Source organism: Hetaerina americana, unplaced genomic scaffold, assembly GCF_022747635.1.
Source record: "Hetaerina americana unplaced genomic scaffold, ioHetAmer1.1.p SCAF_27, whole genome shotgun sequence".
NCBI classification, from domain to species: domain Eukaryota; kingdom Metazoa; phylum Arthropoda; class Insecta; order Odonata; family Calopterygidae; genus Hetaerina; species Hetaerina americana.
The window spans coordinates 5,431,050-5,453,437 of NW_027286841.1; the positions used below are offsets into that span (position 1 = coordinate 5,431,050).

Here is a 22,388-nt window from a genome sequence, read left to right on the forward strand (position 1 = left end):
AGTTTTAACAATGGCACAAGCTCTTCAAAGACAGTAGAGAGAGAGTTGGTGGCCATCCCGTACTGGATGGCCATCGACGTGCAAGAACCGATGACAATGTCCAACGTGTACGTGTGTGTGTGTTAAGCGCTGAATTCAGGGAATCGGTTAAATGTGCGCATGATTGCAGATTGTGTATTAACATTGATAAGATGACAGTCCACATCATTATCACTGAAAATTCGGCAATGTGAAAGATCTGCGCTAAGCTTATCACAACAGTCATGAATGCTTGAGGCTCCAAAATAACCAACTGCCTGTCAAAAAATTGCATCATGACCATTCCCCAACCCCTTTTACAGTCCCAACTTGGTACCCGCTAACTATTTCCTATTCCCAAAAGTCAAAAGGACACCACAATGGAACCCTAAGGGCCGTCAAAGAAGCCTTCTTGTGTACCCTTGAGAACCTTCTGGAATCCAAAGCCCACTAGGGAGCCTTTGAATCGTGGCAGAGTCGCTGATGAAAGTATGTTGACGCTCAAGGGATATATTTTGAAGAATTTTGAGGCACCCTAGCAATATCTGATACAAATCTTTTTTTCCAAAAATTTTACCAATACTTTTTATACTAGCCTTGTACTTTGGCATTCTTGACCTGGACTAAACGACATATGCTCTAAGGTTTTCTATGCCAAAGAATCCACATCAGGGAAAAATTGATGTTTGGAGTATTGTACTCAAGATCGCTCCACAAACCTCTTGTGAAAGAAACACAAGGAGAAAAGACTGAGTGAGCCTCAGTCAGATATTAATATGTTGGTTTCCTGCCATCTTCAACATCACAGTATTAAAGCCACAAAGACAATATAAAAATACTCAAGAAACTCTAAAAGAATTACCTCATTTAAGATCACCCTGCATGTATTCATGATGTGCTCAGAATCAACAATTAAAGTTAGTGGAAATACAAAGTATTTTAGATATATTACATTTAAAAAAAAACATTTATACAACAAACTCGCTTTTTCAGTTCCTATCTTTCCTAAAGTTATTCGGAGACTGAAAAGCGACAGAGGGGGTAACTAATACTGGTAACTTCAATGAGATCGGAAAGTGTGGCATCGATGGGATTAGAAACTGACCATTAACTTCTTTTCCTTGTCTTTGCTGGAAATGAATGCTAAAATCTGCTGCAAAACTTGCACAGTCAGCATCACATGCTTTGGTGGCTTCTCTTTGGTTTTGTCACTGTCAGTGTCGATCTCGCCCAGGACAGAATCCTCTGCATCTCCACACTCATCCTCACTCTCAGAATCACACTGGTCCCCAGCAAGATTGAGATTTGCAGTTTCTCTTAACCTTTAAAAAAGTATACAAATTTATAATAATTTACCACAGCTGCACAGTCGCAGGCAAAAGCAAATAGCTAGAAACTCCCAGGGAGAAAAGTATCCACATACATGAACAGAAGAACTCTGAAAAAAGAGATGCAATCATTGTATGATTGGGATACTAATCAAGGTAATAGTACCTCAATAATAATAATAATAAGTTTATTGGTTCCTATAAGATGTATTTGTAGCAAGTATGGAGCACGTCACATTGCCTGCTCATATTCTTTGCAGACATCACAGAGTGGATATTACAAAGTCAATCTCAAAAAAATAAAAATATAAATAAATGTACAGAGTAAAAACCTAAAACAGGATTTGGGAGCAGTAACACGACTATTTTCATAGATTTATTTATGAAGAAAATCATTTACCAGGAGAAAGGGACATGATTTCATCAACTGTATAGCATCGATGATCACAAAGGAATTGATATACATAGTTAAAACTTAAACAACAAAAATTATCTATTTTCTTGGTAGTGCTTTCAAGATTTACACACCAGCATATCCAGGGTTCTTGGCAAACATAGAAATAATGGAGCATTGTTGAGGAGCTAATGCTGAATATTATTTACCATTGCATATTAGTTTACATATTCTGGCTAGAAAACATACGGGATACCTGCACATGTTTCAGAGGGCATAGGTATGGAGAGCGAATGAACAGTCCGGATGGGCCAGGGAATAAGACAGGGATGCCCACAACCACCTGTCCTTTTCCATGAGGAAGAAATGGTAAGGGCGGCATGGGAAGGGCTGGAATGAAAGTGGGTGGGGAGATCTTCCAATCGATTCAATTTGAGGATAATCAAGGGTTGGTCTGAAAATCAGCCAAATGGTTGAAATCATTATATTTCATCATTAGACCATTCTGGACATATCATTCTTTTTACGCTCAAAGGATAGATATGTAACTTCAGGAGTCCCCAAGGGAAGCGTAACAGGGCCACTTCCATTCTTAATATACATAAATGACTTAAGCTCACATGTTAACAGCAATCTCAGAATATTTGCTGACGACACGGTGGTATACAGGGAAATAAGAAGCCCATCAGATTGCGAGATACTCTCTAGAGACTTAGACACAATATTGGATTGGTGCAACAAAGGAATGGAGATCAGTGCTCAACACAGACAAATGCGCAGTTTTGAAATTTTGGCACAAAAGAAGTAATGAGCAGGACATAAATTATGAAATAGAGGGTTCAGGGCTAACTACGGCCGATCATGTTAAATATTTGGGGGTAGTTCCAATACCATGCCTTTCATAGGGAACACATATCAGGACAATATGCGGATCTGCTTGAAAAAACTTGGCTCCATTAAATGGGTGGTACAATAAGTATGGGATGAGGGTTAATCGTAAGAGATGAAGGCAATGAGATTCTTGAGAAAAAGAGGGAGGCCAAGATAAACATTAAAGTTAGGGGACAAAAACTAGAACAAAAAACCGATTCACCTATTTGAAAAGTGTTTTGGTTGAGGGTGGGAAAAGTGATGGGGACATCAAAATAAGAACTGCATTAGTTAACGAAGAATTAACAAAAAGGCAGGAGTTGATGATAGGAACCTAACGTAAAGATGCAAAGAAAAGACGTGAAAACTTGAATAAATAATAAAACTTGAAATCCATTTGTGAAGCAAAAAGAAAGAATGAAAGACTGCATTTCCACTGAAAAGAAAATGTTGTTGCAGACTAATTTCAATACACTGTAGCATCATTTAGACTCTAGACTCTCTCTGACAGAAGTGAGACTTCTTTCCTGTGGAAATCCAAAGCCTTTGGTTCTTTCTCCGTACTTTAGTTCTATATGGTTCATAAATGGCCAATTCAATTGCATTGGCCTCTGAGACGTGGGTGTAGAGAACAATAGAAAAAATAAAATGGAATACGAGGAAAACCAAGGATGAAGTTCATAGGAAAGGGCAACACCCTCAAGACATCAGAGCAACAGAGTGAGAATTCACAAGGTCTCTCCCAAAAGTAGTGTGATTTATCTTCCCCGGTTAGATTGACGGATGGGTGGGTGGCAGTTTCTCTGGCCGAGTTTGAGGGCAAGGAGTCTCAGGAAAGACTGAAGGCTGGTGGCAGTTGCTTCCCAGCCTTTGTGGAGTGTGGATCGTTCATTTCCCGAACCTGTATCACGTAACCTCATTGCGCTCTGTCATGAACTGGTTCCTGTAAAAGGAAGGTGTGCCAAGGTCGTGCCACGAGAGCTCCCAGACAAACAAAAAGAAACTTGCACACAGATCTGCCAAGAACTTCTCAACCATGTGAGTGAGGATCCAAATTTTTTAGACAATGTCCCACCATACTTCTTCCTCTTCCCCAGCCTCAAATCTGTGCTGAAAGGACATCACCACCGCTTGAGGGAAGCATTACTACAGGCTGTGACAAGGGAGCTTAGCAGCATTATGGGCACTGCCTTCCGTATGGCAAATGCCAAGAAAATGCAGATTCCACAAGAGTAACTTTTAATGGAGTCATCCGCTATTATGCATTTCAACGCAACAATTTCAGAGTGCAAAAATCCTGGTCAAGGCAATGGATTTTTACACTCTGAAATTGTTGCATTCCAGATGCTGTGAAAAACCTGCTCACATTGGTGCGTGGAAGCACAATGGCGCTACTTCGAAGACTTTTGAGTAAACGTATTAATTCTGGCAAAACATTTTTTCCAATGGACTCAGTCCAACTAATCTTGGTCTAGGCCTCGTCTGTGGTGGGTTGGCTGCCAGTGGGGCATCACTTGGCCCACAATCACTCTCGCATGGCACACTGAACAAGTATCTTCAGGAGCCAAGCACCTCACAATTAATGTTCTCACTCCACCATCTTACACCAAGCTTCATTCACCCTTTCACTTTCGGACCACTGGTCCCGGTGGTGGTGTTCTCGCTAAGCCCCCATCACAGTCTCCTCTCTCTTTTTTTGACACTGACCTCGGAGTCTTCACCTCCTCCCCCCTCTCATTTCATTCCTCCATCCATTCCTCCCTCTCCTGAATTCATTTGCAACATTTTCCCTTCCACAAAAAACAATTGAAGCTCCTATTATATTTGAATGTATCTTCCATCCAAATAAATATCCTGATTCCAAGAAACTGTAGGAGATGCCAAGACAGTGACCTTTAACGAAGCCATCCCCTAAATGTGCATTACAATGCAACAATTTCAAAATGTAAAAATCATTCGCCTTGACTGGGATTCGAACCCAGATCCCTTAATGTCCAGCCAAGTGCTTTAGCCAGTTAAGCTACTGAGGCATCCTCTTACATAACGAGATTTCAGGGGCTTTATAGGAACAATTAGAAATCGTTGCACCGTAATGGCACACACGCCTATGGGACTAGGACAAGAAATCATCTGTGTGTAGTGACTGCTAGCATGACAATAATGTCCAAGGGACCTCGTTCTCTGTGCATCCAAATATTCAACAGGCTTCCCATTAGTTTAAAAAACGAGAAATCACTCTCTATTTTTAAAAATAAGTTATTTATGTACTTAAATGAAAAATTTTTTTACAGTGTGAACGACTACTTCAATTCTGGGTAATTCTGAATTTTATATTGTGTAAATCCTTAACTATGTGTGTAGGTGTAATTTTATTTTATTTTTCTTTTCTCTGGCTAGTAATCCAGTTACTGTACTTCTTGACGTACCCTATACGATTACATAATTGTATGATATTCTGTACCATACTATGTACTTGTCAATTGGGGAAATAAAATTATTATTATTATTAATGCACATTTAAAGATGACTCCATTAAAATGTTACTGTCTCCAGTAGTTTCTGAAAATTTGTCAAAGGTAAAACACCCCTGGTGTTTAAAGTTGGATTTAACTTTATGGATTGTGCCACATTGTGAACGACTATGAATACTCGTGGGATTGTATGAGTGGAATTTCATCGCAATATCTTGCTCCTTAAAAAGCCCCCGAAATCTCAGAGTGTAAAAGGATACCTCGGTAGCTTAACTGGCTAAAGAAATCAGCCAAACATCGAGGGATCCAGATTCAAATCCCAGTCAAGGCGAATGATTTTCATGCTCTGATATTACTGCATTGTAATACACATTCTGACTTCATTAAATTCTGATCCAGTTTCCAATCCTTCTCATTCAACCCTATCCAACACTAACTCATTAAATTATCTCTCCCTTATACAATACCGTGTGGAGTTGTGTTTCTCGGGGACGCCCTAGGCGTGGTGGAAGGACTTGCATATTCCTTCGACTCCCAGAGCTGAAATGTAAAGGAGAAGTGGTAATCGCTCCTACCAGGGTCACCCAGGAGCAGAGATAAAGGCACAGAAGAGAGCCAAACCAGTTAGAATGGGGACTTGTAATGTTAGGAAGGTGCTGAAGAAAGGGAAATCAGAAAATACAAAGGGTGAGATATGTAGATACATAGATATTTTAGTAAAAGATATCATAGAGGAAATATAGATATTTTAGTAAAAGATATCATAGAGGAAATATAGATATTTTTGGACTGTACAAGGTGAGACAGAAAGACAGAGTGGATTACTGGAGTGATAATTATAAAGTAATAGAGAGCAGAGGGGAAGAGAACCAGCAAGTGATGGCAAGAGTATTGAACAGAAAGATATGAAGAAGCATAGTAAATATAAAGCAGGCAAGTGATAGAACATAATGAGTATAAGTAAAAGCTGAACCAACAAACTTAGATATCATTCACGCCTACATTCAGCCAACAAGCAATCATGGGGATGAAGGAATAGATAGGGTATGCAATCAATCAGAGGAAATAACCATGGATGTCCCTGGGAGGAGGGTTATTGGTGATTGGAGCATGGTAAAATTGGTAAATTCGTTCCACAGAGTGAATAGGGTGGCATTGATGACCTTATTGCAGGAAATATAAGTGGGGATTGGAGGGATGGGATACTTATCCACAAACTCTGCTCGGGTGTTTATGGCAGATGAAGAGTCATGATGAGCAGTGCTAGGAAGAAAAGTACAATTAAGGGTGCCCATTATCACCCACCCTCTTCCTTTCAAATGCGGAGAAAATGGTAAAATAGGCATGGGAAAAAGTGGAGGTGTGAATGAAAATTGGTGGGGAATTTGTAAAATCAGTTAGGTTTGTGGATGATCATGCTGTAGTTGGGAGTAGCTGGGAGCATTGGAGAGTCAGTGCGTTGGGCATGGGATAAGAATAAATGTAATCAAAACAAAGGTCATGTGGTTTTCCAGAAAGAGAAAAGCTAAGGTAAACATTCAAATAAGTGTTCATTAACTACAACGGGTGGAACAGTTTGGCTGTCTTGGCGGTGTGATCAAAGGAGTAGGAACCTCATAAGAATTGCAGCAGGCAATGAAGTTTTCACAATGAGGATGGAATTGATGACAAAGACACTGAGCACGGATGTTAAGAAAAGACTAGTGAAAACTTTGGTATGGAGCATTGTTTTTGTTGGCTGAGGAAATTGGTTGTTGAAAAAGGATGACAGACATAGATTAAATACTCTTGAGATCTGGATGTGGAGGATGAAATGGACATGAAGATAAACCTACGAAGAAGTCCTAGGCATGGAGGGGGAAGAGGGGGGATTGTGGGAGAAATCCCAAGAAGACAGGAAAGGTGGATGCCGAGCATTTTGATTGACCATGGGATGTTCATGACAGTGATCCAGGGTAGAACGTTATGCAAGTGAGGTAGGGGTAGGTGAAGGATAGGCACAGATGGTTGGACTGAATGAATGGAGGAAATAAGTACCCTGAATTGAAGAGGGGATTATTGCTGGATATGAGGTCGTGCATTGGCGGGAGAGTAAATAATGTAACAATGTTCTACCTGCCTCCATCTAAAACCTACCTCAAACAGTATACTACCCAATAATAATATGCTGTTCACAAACCATTAAACCACTCTTCTGAGCCCGCTACATTGGTGACATTTCCCTCCTTTGGCCCCACAGACACAAAACTTTATCCTCCTTCATTTCCTCCCTCTCAACTCCTCGTTCTCGGTATCTTTCACTTCATCTATATCTGATTTGAATGTTACTTTCCTAGACAACAACATTCTCCTCCAGATTAAATGTAACACCTAAGTCCACATTAAACTGGCAAACAACCAGCAATACCTTCATTTCAAGAGCTGCCACCCATCAAATACAAAACTCCCCTTTCCCACTCTCAGTCTGTGGTCTCTGCAACAATACCCCCTCCCAACAGAAATACATAGACCAGCTGCATGACACTCCCAGGAAATGTGGGCACCCTGAAAAACTACTGAACAGTAAAATTCTCTAACTGTCAACCCAATTAACTCCTCTCTCGAAACCAAACTGCCCTAACCTTATCACCACTTTCTTCCCCAGAACCCACAAAATTAAACATATAATCTGTGAACTCTTCCCAATTGTGCAAGTAGCCTAGAGGTGAGAATCCACGAGATGGCACATTTCTGGGTGCTCCAGTCATATTAACCTCCCGAGCTGAACTCAGGCCAGTGAATCCATCCAATAGCCACCTACATATCCCCTTCCACCCCCTTATCTGTTTCCTATTCGGCCCTGACCTCCCCTCACACCCCCCCTCATACATATCCTCTCCGCTCTTCCCCCGAGAACAGCATTCTGCTGCTGACGGCCATGCCATCGAAACATCAAAACTACATATACGACTGTCCTTTCTTTGCATTTCTGCGTTTCTGCCTCAGGTAATATTATCCCTGGCTCAATCTGGGGATTATTTGGTGAAGGGCAGTGGCAGCATGGGTTGGATACTTCAAAGATCTTTTTTTACTTCAATTTATGAGGAATTTTAAACCACTCATATTTATTTTATGTCTTCAATCATCATGATGATGCATTGATAAGATTAATTTCTAACGTGACAAGATTACCATCTTTTTATAAATGAAAATTTAATTTTTACTCTAAAAAAAACTAATTCTGATCTGTTCTTAAAATAGAATTGTAATTTTTAGCAAACTGTAAGTTTTTTAATTTTGTAGCAACACCAATTGGCATATATTACCATATATATTAAATTTTAGATCATATGTTTCTTGGAGTTATGATTCATCCGCAGCAAACCTTTCCAGGTGCAGTTTTCACATTCTACGACTGCACTCCAAGCAAAAATTATTGCGTACATTCTAACATTTACCTCTTGTAATCCAACAGCTTCCGTGTCACACTCCCCATTCTTCCTGTCCGAGCCCTTTCACTGCTCGCAGGACTATCCATTTCAGCAGCATCAACAGTAACCATCTTGCTCAATTTAATAGGCTTAGGGAATTTCATTTTCACAAATTTTGTAAAAACTAGTAGGCATTTCAAACAGTTTAATGACCTTGGATCATTTGCATACTTAAACCCAAAGTTAACAACCTGAAAAGAGGATCTCACTTGAGTACATAGCAGCAAGAACAAAGCAGAGTATTTCATTGTTACGACAAAGAGCTCTATATGATATTATCACGTGCAAACTGCAAACTTACATGAATTATGTACATCACTTTAAATAATAGCTATTATTCTACTTGAAAGAGTTAAAATGACTTGGAAATATTAGCATTTTGAGTTAAAATGAAAAGAATATTTTAAGGTACTGAAATGAAATAAGTCACTTAGTAATTCCACACACCTGATGATGACGTCCAAAGTCAAAACCTAGGCCGTGTTCTAAATGATGTGTGCTTGGTATTACAAAGTTACTCATTAAATTTCAATGTATTATCTAAATTCCATTGAATTAAGTTATGCCCTAGGCAACAAAACTATTTTAAGGTATTGACACAATGTGTGACACTATGACAAGTAAAATTATGACTATAAGATATGTATTTTAAGAATTACCCATCAGTGGATGATGAAATAAAAGAAATTAATAATAATTATGAATATGATTGAATGTCATTCAATATCCCTTGATCCATAATAGTATTGAGTGTGGAATTAACGTCACAAATCTGATTCTTCAGCATTTACACAAAAATGAGCGGTTCAATACAATTCATTAGCAGTCAAGTCGTGGCTATGACCCTATTTGGTTCAAGCCAAAAATAAATTGGCTTAACATAATACCTACTACCAATTGAGCAAGTATTTCCTGCTGGAAATGAAAAAGTGGTAACTTTGTGATTCCACTGCCAATTTATTACGAGATGATCCGGGTTTCGACGTTCAACGTCATCTTCAGGTTGACGATGAACGTCAAAACCCAGGTCACATCGAAATAAATTGGCAGTGGAATCACTAAGTTACTACTTTTTCATTTCCCATATGAATCGATTCCACAAAATTATGCTGGAAACCATCAATTATATCAAGTATTTCTTGATATTTCCCAGCTGCTCATGACACATCTGATGAATTAAGAAACATTATATAAAATTCAGTGTGATGTACTGATGAAAATGTAAGAACACAAATGCACTCATAACCACCATACGGATGTCATTGATCCAAGGGCCTTAGGCATTTCGAATGCACAATGGAAGTGTAAATTGAACAGGGTATGCTTTAATTCTCACTTCATGCCAAATGAAACATCAAGGAATCAAATTGAGAATCTGCGTTTACATTCTTGCTTTTCATCATTTGGTGCACGTGGTATGGCATTTCATCACAACATCTTTTTCCTTTAGAGCCCCCAAAATCCCAGAGTGTAATGTGACAACTTGGTAGCTTAATTGGCTAAAGCACTCGGCTGGACATTAAGGGATCTGGGTTCGAATCCTGGTCAAGGCAAATGATTTTTACACCCTGAAATTGTTGCCTTGTAATGCACATTTAGTGGATGAATCCGTTACAAGTTACTGCTGCAGATCTCCAGCAGTTTCTTGGAATATACTGATTTATCTTTTTGGGTGGTAACTGGTCTTGCCCTCTCCCGTCTCTTACTCTGCTTCATGCTGCCCATTTCAATTTGCAACAATTTTGTGTGATGACGACTGCAAAAGCCTTCCTCGCCTCTCCCACTTCCAGGCAAAATGCATCGCCCAGCAGGCACATAGTCACCAGAACATTTTCCCGCTTTTGTTCATCATCATTTCTTAAGATTAATAATTTATGTGGCTTTGCATTGCCTTCCTCAGTGGTGTTTTTAGTGTGACAACATCACTCAACGGCCGCCCCACTGGGGTCAGATGCCTTTGCAGCTGTGTCACTGAGGAACAGACACAGCACAGACTAGCTTTTGTCTGGCTCCCAACCTTCAACCTATCGGACATGCGTGACCCCACCAAGAGCAATTATCATTGCTCTCGCCAGCACAGCTCTAGAAGTCATAGGAACGCACTAGCCTTTCCACCAAATCAAGGTTGTACCCTATGAGGAGGGAATTGTAATATAAAAAATATAATTTTGCATTATTTTTTCTTCTTGTATAACATCTACATGTACCAAAAATTGTTAAACATGCGGTAATTTTCCAATATTTTCAATTAAAAGGGATAAGACTGCAAAGATTTTCCTGTTGCACTGCTTTGAATACATTTTTTTTTGACATTTTCTGAACTATACTGAACCAGCAGCAGAGCTTGATTTGAGGCCTATCATACGGACCAAAAGAGAACTGTGGTACTGGCTTACGAACTGTTGGGTCTTTAAAAGGCAAACAAAGCAATACTATCATATAGAAGTCCTGCACCCATTTTAAAAACACCAAATGCCATGCAGTTCCTCAATGATCTTCATATGTATACACATAACCATAACCCATGATTCAAGGGAATGGGTGATTTTGTAAAATATAGATTGAATCTGTTTGTCCTGATTATGCATGCTCTATTTGTGAATGAAATGCTCCAAATCTTTTGCTAATGATTAAGTTTCCGGTGGCAAGTTGACTAAATTTTTCAATTTTTGACTTCTTTCAGAATATTGCAAAGATTAATGCAAAAAAAATAAATATGTACAGTAACTTCTACACAGCTTCTCTTCAGATTCTGCCGGTTGAACACAGTGGGCTGAAAAGAAAACCATGAAAATGGAGATTTTGAAGTAAAAAATGATAAAACAAACAGACTTTAAAGGGAATAACCTGAAAAAACACAAACGATAAGAAAAGTGGTCAATTTAAAAAGGCCTGCTTCTTGTCAAAGAAGGAAAGAACTCAAGAAAATACTTACACTCTCCACAGCTTCTTCCAACTCATTCAAGATAACAGGCGAGGAAAACTCCAAGACAGCCACAAGGACATGAAGGGGGGCAGGGGAGCTGAACCCAGATGCTTTCTTCATTTTAAGAATAACATGACGAATCACATAGTCAGAATTACTATGAATGATGTCAGGGATGGTGACACCCATTGCCTCCGAAATGTGTGCCAACGCCAATTTTCCAGCGCCAGCCAGCATGGCATTTGGCTGCCCAATCCTCTCCAGAATGGGGTACAAACACACGCGGAAGTACCACGAGTCCAAGGAGAGGGCATGGGCTTGCGCTGAAGTTGCGATACGAGCCAGCATCCCCAGCCCTTCAACCAACAAACAGGCCTCCACAGTGCGGCCTTTGATCTCGGCCATGGTGTCTCCCCTGGCCAGGTCAACCACTCCGCCCCCCATGCCGCCCTTGGGGTCCACCCGCCACATCTCGGGATCAAGGTAGGATTCAATTATCCTTTTGATGATGGGAAATACACATTCACCCTGGGATGATGGCACTGCAAGGAGAAATGGCAGATAGAGAGATTTATTCACCATTGAACAATACATAATTGTATGGGATTCATCAAAGGTTCAATCAAATTTACAGGTACATTAGATTTACATACACATTACACAAATTCATGCACATAATAATGGTAATTAAAGATTTTAAAAAACAGATTTCCCTGCATCGGCTCATTCAATGTCTTCTTGGACACTACAAAAAACATTATTTACAAAGGAGTCTTTTAGCATTTTTTTTAATTTACTATCTTGGGGAAGTATTTGTTTTAGCTCTTCGGAAGTTGATTAAAGAGCCGTTTTCCTGAAAATTCTGGGGTTTTTCGCAGTACTGCTACTTGGCAACAGTGCAAAAAAAATCCTGGCATGATTATGTCCCCCCTCAAAGAATTTTCCCCTCGCCTCCAGTCACAGCCGATATGCTTTCCAAATATCTACGAACGAATGAAGCACTTGCACGGACTTCTAAAATTCCAACTTCACTTATGAATTGTTGCTTCATAGTTCACGCATGATTTTGTCTCTATGCCGGTATGATAGGGGTAATCACTGAATTTTAATGCTTATTCGATATCTTTCTTCATTTTCATATGATTCAATGAGCTATCCTCACGTGCAATTGTGAATTAGTTAAGTCATCTGTAAACTTTGTGTCATTATGTTAATGTAAATATTTAATTCACCATACAAAGTAAGATCATTGATAATAGGGATAATAATATTTATTGGTCCCAGGACTTCACAAAATAAAATATAGGTCAAGTCAGAGATCAAACAATCAGCTGATTCAGTGTTCCAAAGACTCCAGCAACTCTTCCACACGATTATAACATTTATCTATCAGAAAATGCTTGAGATATTTCTTATTGTACCACTAGAAGGAGCAGATTTTATGCCTGGCAGCAGAGAGTTGAATATTTTGATGACTACATGAAAGGGACTCTTATTATGCATAGCAGAAGAGTGGCGGAATAAATGTAAATCAACACTCTGTCAAGTATTATGCCCACGTACTTAACCATTGGTGATTTGTTGTTTCATATTATCCTTAACATACACATCCATAAGTAATCAATCTACAGACAAGGTAAAGTTAGCATTTACAATTCTTCAAAATAAGGTTTGCAAGTTTGCCATGGGAGTATTGTTTCCATAAACCTTATACATCTCTTTTCCATTATAAAAACTCTACGGAAGCCGGGCGATGCTTCCCACAAAATAATTCCACAGCTCATGTGTGACAGAAAGTTGTCTTAGTAACTGTTTAAATTAATCATGATTTGATCAATTAGTTTTGTAATTAAATAACATTCAGCTATTTGCATTATTTAGTTTATGTCCCTTATCTCACATCATAAACTCAGAATCATGCATTCACTTCGTCTTTGTTATGAAGAAGTTTTTGCTTTTTGAGCATGAAGGTATAATTATAGCGTTATGTTCCAATAAAAGTTGTATCAATTAGTAACTTGAAGTAGTAATTCAATAATTGTTCAAGGTCTTTGTCTGGAGAGAGGCTGTAAGGCGCAAATACTCTCTTCCAAACATATCTCTGGGAAAAAAATAACAATTCAACTTCAGGTAACAATCCAGGACACAATACAGACATGGCCGCCACTTGGCGTTGTCTTCCATACATGCCCCACCCAACAAAGCACTCGTTAGAATGCCTTACCTTCGAACAAGAAAGTATACAACTGCTCCACCAAATTCTTTTTCATCAGTATTTCTAAAAAATGTTTGTTAAATAATGAGTACAAATATTTCAGTAAAATAGAATACAGAGCATTCATTTCAATAAGCAATACACTCTGTTGTGTGAGTAATTGTAGTTGGTGAGTGGGGCACATTCATTGTAGCAATGATTGCAAGAGTAATGGTCAAACAACAAAAATTACAAATCACACATGAAAAACTGTTACCAAGAATTACTTACCACTTGAGAAAATTTCATTAATCACCAACGTTATCTCTCGTTGATTTTCGATGTCTTCATAGAAAAGGTGCAGCAAATAGTGGGACAGCACATTAAGATCACTATACTGAGCAATCAAGAAGCAGATATCTTTGAATTTACCAAAAATTGACTTTTCTTTGAAGTTCCGGAAACATTTCCAAGGAGGACATGTCTTCAGAATGTCTGAACCACTAGTTCCTAGAAGATAAGAAATGCACATATTTTCATTACACACACCGTATGAAGGCTACAGGCCTATAAGTTTGATTTCACGTATGGAATAGTGAGTACTTAGGATCTTGAGTGAGTACTCTGTGAATTTTGAGGGTTAAGTGAAACTTGTTTGGCAAAATAATTTTTTGCATAAAATTAGTGTAAAATACAATAATGACTCCCATTATGAAAAAAATGAATAATGTATAAAGTTTTTTCAAAGAAAATTACACATAAATTGTTTACAATCCTGAATAATGCTTTCTTCTACCATGAATCAACTAACCAGGAATGCAAATTCAATTTGCAGAAAATAAATCGCATTCAGCCTGCTCTTCTGGACATAACACTCCATTGAAGGCTCATGGAGTGTCTGAATGGTAAACAAGGAGGGATTTAATTTTCTAATCACTCCTTGCAATAGCAAAAAATGGCAGCATGAGATAGTCTTCCATTGGATTGTCACCAGTCAATAACTTCTCCTCTGCTATTGTATAGGCTTGTTTGGCATCTATTTCCAGAAGAGACCTATTTCATTACAATTAATTTCCTATTATGACCAGTGACTCTCAGAATCTATGAGCTTCTTTAAGTCGCCAGTTAAGTTCTCTGCAGACTGGGCTTGAGGCGGCTCCTTCAGCGAGCCTCACAACCCTGGTTCTCCATAAATCTCTCTAACCACCCATGGCTTCCCTGAAATGGTCATTTTTCGACCATTGATGATCCTGGTGTCTTCTTAACGAGGTCCGTGAAAATCACTTTTGCCTTCTCACAAATAATATTCTCCTTCATAGTGTTACAGTGCAATTGATTTTAGTTTATCCATATGAGAAGCAACCTTTCAACATAACTGAGAATACATAAACGTTGCACCACTGCCTTTGAAGCATCTTGTCCTTGTTCTAGAGAAATCACCGATGTACATCAATTGTACGTGCATCCTAGATCAGCCACGCTCACACCTCACTCTAGCTTTTCAATGATTTTACTTTTCATTTCTAGGGTTATTGTCGTCTTCTTGCGACTTTTTCTTTTGCAAGAGTTCGCAAAAAAACTCCTAAGCACAAAAAATGTCAGAACACAAGTTTGGAAAAAATGGGTGATCACAAGATCACCAAGACGCTAGCAGATCGATTGCTGAAAACAGACTGATGCAGCAGGAATGCAATCATTCTGGGAATCCCTCTCTCCTCAGCACTCCCTATGCTACACCTTAAGCATGTCATTTTTTTGACAACTTTTTGGCTCATCATGCAAATTACTCGTTCTGAGAGGTGCTTGCTAAGTGAGGTATTTACTAATAATGTTATTTGTGTACATTGATGGTGCATTTCATGATATTCCTGTCCCCAACATCATCCTAAAATTACAAGTCCCTATTCTAACTAGTTAGCTACTCTTCTGTGTGCTCTATCCTGCTGCTGTCAATTCCACTTTGCAAGGATTCCCTGACATGACCACCACAGCAGAAGCCTTGCCCCTCCTACTCCTAGCCACAGCCGATTTGGCAGTCCCATGGTTGCCAGGACACATTGTCTCCATAGAGCCCATTGAAACATTCTTAGGATACGTAATTGAGGGGGGATTGGGATGGTGCAGTGGCTCATGTACAGGCTTCCCACCGAGAGGGCCCAGGTTCAAATCCCAGAGACAAATATTTTTCAGTGGCATCCCGATCCCTACTTGAGGTGCTTTGTGGAGAGCACTTTGAGTGAGTACCACGTCCGTTGCATGGGACGTTTTACTGCTGGCCCCTTGGCACCTTTCGACAAGAGTAGGCTAACGCCGACGCCGGGTTTCTCTCCACGCTCTGGTTGAAATGTGGGTTTCTCTCCACACCTCCTTTCCCATCCACCCTAAATGGTGCAAATGGCCTTTGCCATCAGTTGCCTCCCATTAAACTACTACTACCATTATTAATTGAGGTGGTTTCCACAATGGCATTTTTGAAGAGGCACCATCACTCAATGGCCGCCTTTGCAGCTGCCTTACTGAGGAAAAGACACTACGCGGACTACCCTCCATCCGGCTCCTAAGCTTTGACCTATCCAGCATGGTTGATCCTACCAGGAGCAAATATCATTGCTTGCACCAGCACAGATGTTGGGGTCATCAGAACGCCCAAGCTCTTCCACCATGTCAAGGTTGTTGTCTGTGAGGAGGGCCACACAGATATGTGAAGAGGAAATGTTAAGTGAAGCATGGGAAGGGCTGGAGTGAAAGTGGGCAGGGACATCTTCAAATCAGTTGGATTTTAGGGCAATCGAGAGTTGATTTGCCAATCAGCCAAAGGAATGCAGTCATTACTTGGCACATTGCAGAATTAGCATGATAGGTATGGGATGAGGGCTAATCATAAGAAGGCTGAGTGCTGAAAGCTTTATTTATCATCATAAGCAGTGGTGAAGTCTCCTGTAGAAATTTAGAACGACTGAAAGAAAAAGATAGGGCAAATGCACTGCATCCAATAGGGATTTCTTTGAGATGAACCATCAAAATATGGAGGATTAGTAAAGTGATGTAAAAAAATTATAAACATTATTTACTTAACAACCCTGGTAATACATATATTAAGAAGTATTTAATTAAGTAAAGATGCTTTTACAAAGAGGTGGGATTTGACTGCAAGCATCTTAAAGTAAGTGTTAAATCAGGGAGGTGAAAACTTTAATATGAAGTGACAAGGGGATACTGAAGACAGTTATGGAGGGGAGAACACAGGAAAGTGAGGAAAAGGGAGTTAAATAATGAGTACTATAGATGAAAATGAGTAATAAAATGATATACTATGGTATTTAATGGTTTTTTATGTCTTGCTTGTTCAGGGCTAAGGAGTAAAGCAGTGTGTTGTGTCAGGGTTACGTCAAAAACCTACCCCAAGCCAGTAGACTACATATGGCTAAAAAATGGTAATTAAACAAGAATGGCCCACTAGCACCTTATAAGATCAAATATCAAGGGTTTGACATTAGATGAGTTCAAAGCTAAGAATTTCACTAGATTTGACTCGATGTGTTATCTGCTTTTGGCATTACAGAGGGAGCAGGCCTTGATGAAATTTAGTGAAACGGCTGATGAATGATTCCCATCCGGTCAATTGGGGGTTGGCAATATTGAGACATTCAATGGCGAATTGAATTGAAATGAGGAGATATGGGCGACCTACGCACAGGCACAAGCACTAACAGCAAGTGAAATCAAAACAGCAGTGAGCAAGATAAAAAACAGCTGAGTTGCTGATGAAGTAACTGTGGATGTTTCCCCATATGGTGGCTCTAAGTGGCCAATGCCATCTTATCACCATCTTATCCTGAAGAATGAAGAAGAGGAAAACTTCCACAGGATTGGAATATAGGATTAATATGCCCACTCATTATGAAAGGAGATGAGTGGGGACAGATTGTGTGAGTGAAGATAGGAAGAGGCATTCAAGAGGAAGACCAAATCTGATGGATTTCACAAGCCCCAAAGCATACATTCATATGGGTATAAGTACAATGCAAAATTGCGAGAAAAAATAATCAAAAATAATGCGAATGCATGACAAAGAAAAAAAAGGCAGAGTGATTTTGAAGGCTTTACAAGGCTGTTTTGGAGTTGGGGAGAAAGGGCAAAGCAAGGGGAGGGCAAGTGATGAAAGCATTAAGGAAAAAGAGTTGAAGTCTGGTCAAATTCAATCAATTCATTTTTATCATCTTTTTAACTCTGTATGTAAAAAACAACATCAGCAACCCTTCCCTTAACTCCCTATGTTCCCTTAACTCTGACTATCATCATCATTACACCAGAGGAAGGCACAACATCCATTACGACCATATTAGAACTGAAGCATTAAAATTAGGGCCCAAGGAAATGGGCATTGGATTATATAACAAATTACCAAAAAGTATAGACGATACAAAGAGAACTACTGCGTTTAAACATAAATCCAAAATAATTCTACATTGAAACATATTCTTCTTGGTTGACCAATATCTCAACAATATTCCTGATCTTTGAGTCCATACTTTTAGTTTACAACAATGCTCTTAGTCTAGTTTATATTAATGCTCTGTGATTTTTAATGGTTATTTATGTGAATGTTACATTTGATGTGCGTTTGTGCTACATTAAATTTAATTGGAAGTACCATATTTTGCATCTCAATTGAGCCTCTATGCATTTTACTCCTTTTTGACGTGCCTTACATCATATACATACACCATCCACCTGGTCAGGGGCGTATTTACCAGTACGCCAACTACGCCATGGCGTAGGGCGGCACAAGTCCCAGAATTTTTATTTCATCAGTTTTTTCAATTTTTTTAATGCGAACATATTGATTCAAAATCCCGCGCGTTTTCTTTTTTAGAAAAAAGGTTCCACCATTGGCCGCCAGGAGTGCGAATCCTGTGTTTACATTAGTCATTGTCTTGCGAATAATCACGCTATTCCTTTTTTTGCTAGTTCCTGTTGTTAGGCCCGAGGACCTTGTGGACACATTGAATTTGGTTCGCATTATTTAGAAAATTAATTCCTTAAGGGGGCGGCAGACATTGACTATAGCATAGGGCGGCAAATGGGGTTAATACGCCCCTGCACCTGGTGTTTTGGTAATGTGCACTTTGGACAGATACAATGTATTATTATTATTTAAGAATCAACCTACATATTCATTCTATTCTCATGATTTCAATCTGTTGAAATCCCATCCATAAATTATTTTACTTTAGAAATGATGGTTTTCCCACCTATTTGTAGCCACATATCATCCAGAGAAGTCCTTAAAACCCATTTGACCTAAACAGATGACATTTTCTGCCCAGTTCCCAAGTTACCCATTGAGTTTACATTATTGACTCCTCATTAATGCATACCAAGACTCCAGTCCTCAATGGGTGAAACAAATAAATAGTCCAATTTAACAGTCTTAAACAGTGCTGACAGCATTGCATCCAAGTGTACACAGGATCTAATTATCTTGTGGCTATGCCTTCCCAGCAGTCTCAAATATCCACACATCATATTTAGGCTCGTCCTGAGATCTTCTTCCCCTGTAATGAGAACATGGCAGTGAAGGCAAGTTCAACATTTATTCAGTGCACCATTTAGACAAAATTTTACCAGGAGTTGAAAATGAAAGTTTCTGTGTCACTTTCAGGAAATGGTCTCCCATCACTTCAATCAGAGTGTGTGAATGGTTTGCATCAAAATTCTTTGCAAATGCATCAAGCACTCCCTTGCTTTTGTCCGATACAACGGCCATTTCATCTTCGGACAAAATTAGAAGCACTCCCACAAGTGAAGGCACACATTCCTTCATGTTTCTGTCAAAAGAAAAGTCACAATAACTTAATAATGAATTGCAAAAGCTTTAGTTCAATGCATACAAAAGAGTTGAAAAAACATGAACAACAGTAAATTTGATTGACTGATGAGCACACAAATGCAAGAATGCTATTGAGCAGAAAGCATTCACCTTGAACGGGATTTGAACACACACCCCTTGACATTTGGCCAGTGAAGCTGCTCAGAAAGGGTCTGAAATTCACGATGTGAAAGGATGCCTCAGTTGCTTACCTGGCAAAAGCACTTGGCTGGATGTTGAGGTTTGAATCCCAGTCAAGGCAAGTTCAAACCGCCACCATCAGTGAGCATTTTCTAAAAATGTCTCAAAATACCACAGTGTCAAAAACACAATTTAAATTAAATACAAGGTTTGTATAAAAAGTATTGGTAGAAATTATTTCCTGATGTGTATTGCGTGAAGTGCTAAATTTAGACGGCCCATTAACCGTGCACATGATTGCAGATCGACGACCAAGAGCAGAGTTGAGAGTGTCTGCTTGCAGACTTTCTAGAAAGGCATCGCAACGATTCCCCAACCCCCTTAAAGTCCCAGACTTGGCACCAGCAGACTACTATTTCATATTCCCAAAAGTGAAATCCTCCCTCCCTCAAAGGACACCACCACTATCAGAGCCAAAGTGCCGTCAAAGAAGCTAGCATGATATTATGGTCTTTTGAGGACCTTCCGCTCACCAGGAAGCCTTTGAGTCATGGAAAACCCACTGGCAAAAGTGTGTCCACGCTCAAGGGATGTACTTTGACGGATCGTAACAATATCTGAAATTAATCTATTTTTCCATAACTTTTCACCCTACTTTTTATACTAATCATGTAAAACTAAGATTATGCAATATATCTATTTCATTGAATATTTCTTTCCAATATTAGGATAATTATAATATGTTATCTCCCCACTCAATTATTAAAGCCATTATTCAGAATATCATTTATTTGATCAAGCTCTCACAGATTATATTTTCAATAATAATAATATTTACTCTGTCCAACTATTTGTTCATGCGCACAACTATAAGACAAGTAAGAGATAATAAGTACAAATAGTAATACACGTACCTATATTACGATACATGTCTACATCAGATGCATAACACAGCAAACACAATTGATTTAGCATTGCCCCAAGTAATGTTTTGCACAGTAATATGATTTTTCAATGCATTTATTCTTCAGTTTTCCTTTAAATTTACTACAATCTTTAATATCTTTTAATGAACCAGGTAACTGGCTAAACAATCTGATACCTGTGGCTAGCGGGCTAATCAGTGTCAGTGCATTGATGGTGGTTTAGATGTGTATCATTATGTCTTCTAATCAAGTGATTATGAATATGTGTATTTGCTTCCACATAATGAATATTCTGCTTTATAAAAAGTATCAAATAATACATGAAAGCGCATGGGATTATTAACATTTCAAATTTTTTATGCCCGGTTCAGAGGATATTCTTGAAGATATATCTAACATAATTCTTATAGCATGCTTTTGAAGCACAAAAATCTTTTTTATTAACAATGGTGTACCAGCCCAAAAGACAATGCAAGAAGTAGCTTCACTTGAGTTTTGCTATATTTTCCGTCATTTTTTCCATTCTTGTCTCTGTCTCACCTTTGCAAACGTTATAAATGATCCGGCCGATTCCAAAGAAGACCAAAGAAAAGGTTGTGGAAAACAAAGAGCAAATGCATATCTAACAAATTCAACTGTAATGATATGCATATGTCCCTATGTATCCTTCCCTATTCATCCTTATTTTGTACTTACTCAATATTTCTTTACAAAGCTGTCAAACCATCTTTTTTGCTGTCATGTCGATTCCATTTATCTCTGTTTAAATGATATGTTAATCAAAATTTTGATTTGCCTTCCTTGATTGATAGCCCTGTACCTTTTTGTACCTGTCATTGAACATTTTTAAGCACAGTCCTCGAGCTTCTGGTTCATTGGACATTCTTTAAAGTTAAATAAATGAATGGATAATAATCTCTGTCATTCCCAGCAAAAAAAACGCCAACCGGTGGCTTCTGCTGGGAAAGTTAAGGCTGTATCATTGTTCAACATTCAGGGAATGGGATGTACTCAATTTTCTCTCCAAAGCCATATCAAGCACCAAAAGCTCAAAACAACAGTCTGGTGTGCCTCATGATGCAAATGCTGTCGCCATTTATGAATGTCTCGCAATAATCAGCGTGAAGTGCATTCCTAATCCTCCTCCGCATAGTCCACACACCCCTTGCCCTGCTTGACTTTCCCCAGTGTGAAGGAACACCTTTGCGGAAGGCATTTTCACCGTCAGGAGCAGAGGAGAGGGCTGCCGAGGCAAATTTGAAGGACCTGTCAAAAAATGGTCTCTAGCACGCCTTCAAAGAAAGGTGGAACGTTGCGGACTACTCTAAAAAGGCCCATCAAAATTTATAAGATGAAGAAAGGTATGTGGAGCAAAAAAAATAATGATAATTATGAAAGTGTAATTTACATTTCCTCAATAGCTCAGCATTAGCTCAAACAGCAAGTCAAAAGATCAGGACTGTAAGCACTTTGAGCATGCCCCTTTCAAACACCTTGAAGTTTCCTGCTATCTTCTTGAATCACCCTGTGTGTATGTTGAGACATTCAAAACAATGTATTCAAAGTGTATTCCTGAAATATAAATATACACCTATATCATTCTTTTGCTGATCCCTCGTAGCTTTTGTTTTCAAGCTGTTAGGTCTGAAGTGAAATACCATTTTTAAATCCAAAGGAACTGTTCAATGCCATCAGGAGAACACTGTCATTCAGTGGGAAAAAATGACAATATAAATGTATATTGTGTCTTAATTTAAATTATGTCCATTTTTCAGAAA

The 22,388-nt window shown here is 38.9% G+C and overlaps 1 protein-coding gene across 1 annotated transcript in view; it reads right to left on the bottom strand.

The window, feature by feature from the left end:
• Nucleotides 1-22,388, bottom strand: part of Tti1 (Telo2 interacting protein 1) — a 47,584-nt gene that overhangs the window by 20,014 nt on the left and 5,182 nt on the right. The window contains exons 6-11 of the mRNA XM_071586875.1: nucleotides 19,300-19,502; nucleotides 19,053-19,229; nucleotides 13,963-14,181; nucleotides 11,487-12,019; nucleotides 8,519-8,742; nucleotides 1,124-1,340 (exon numbers count right to left, since the gene is read on the bottom strand). Coding sequence (XP_071442976.1) covers nucleotides 1,124-1,340; nucleotides 8,519-8,742; nucleotides 11,487-12,019; nucleotides 13,963-14,181; nucleotides 19,053-19,229; nucleotides 19,300-19,502 — 1,573 coding nt within the window. The remainder of the gene's footprint in view (nucleotides 1-1,123; nucleotides 1,341-8,518; nucleotides 8,743-11,486; nucleotides 12,020-13,962; nucleotides 14,182-19,052; nucleotides 19,230-19,299; nucleotides 19,503-22,388) is intronic.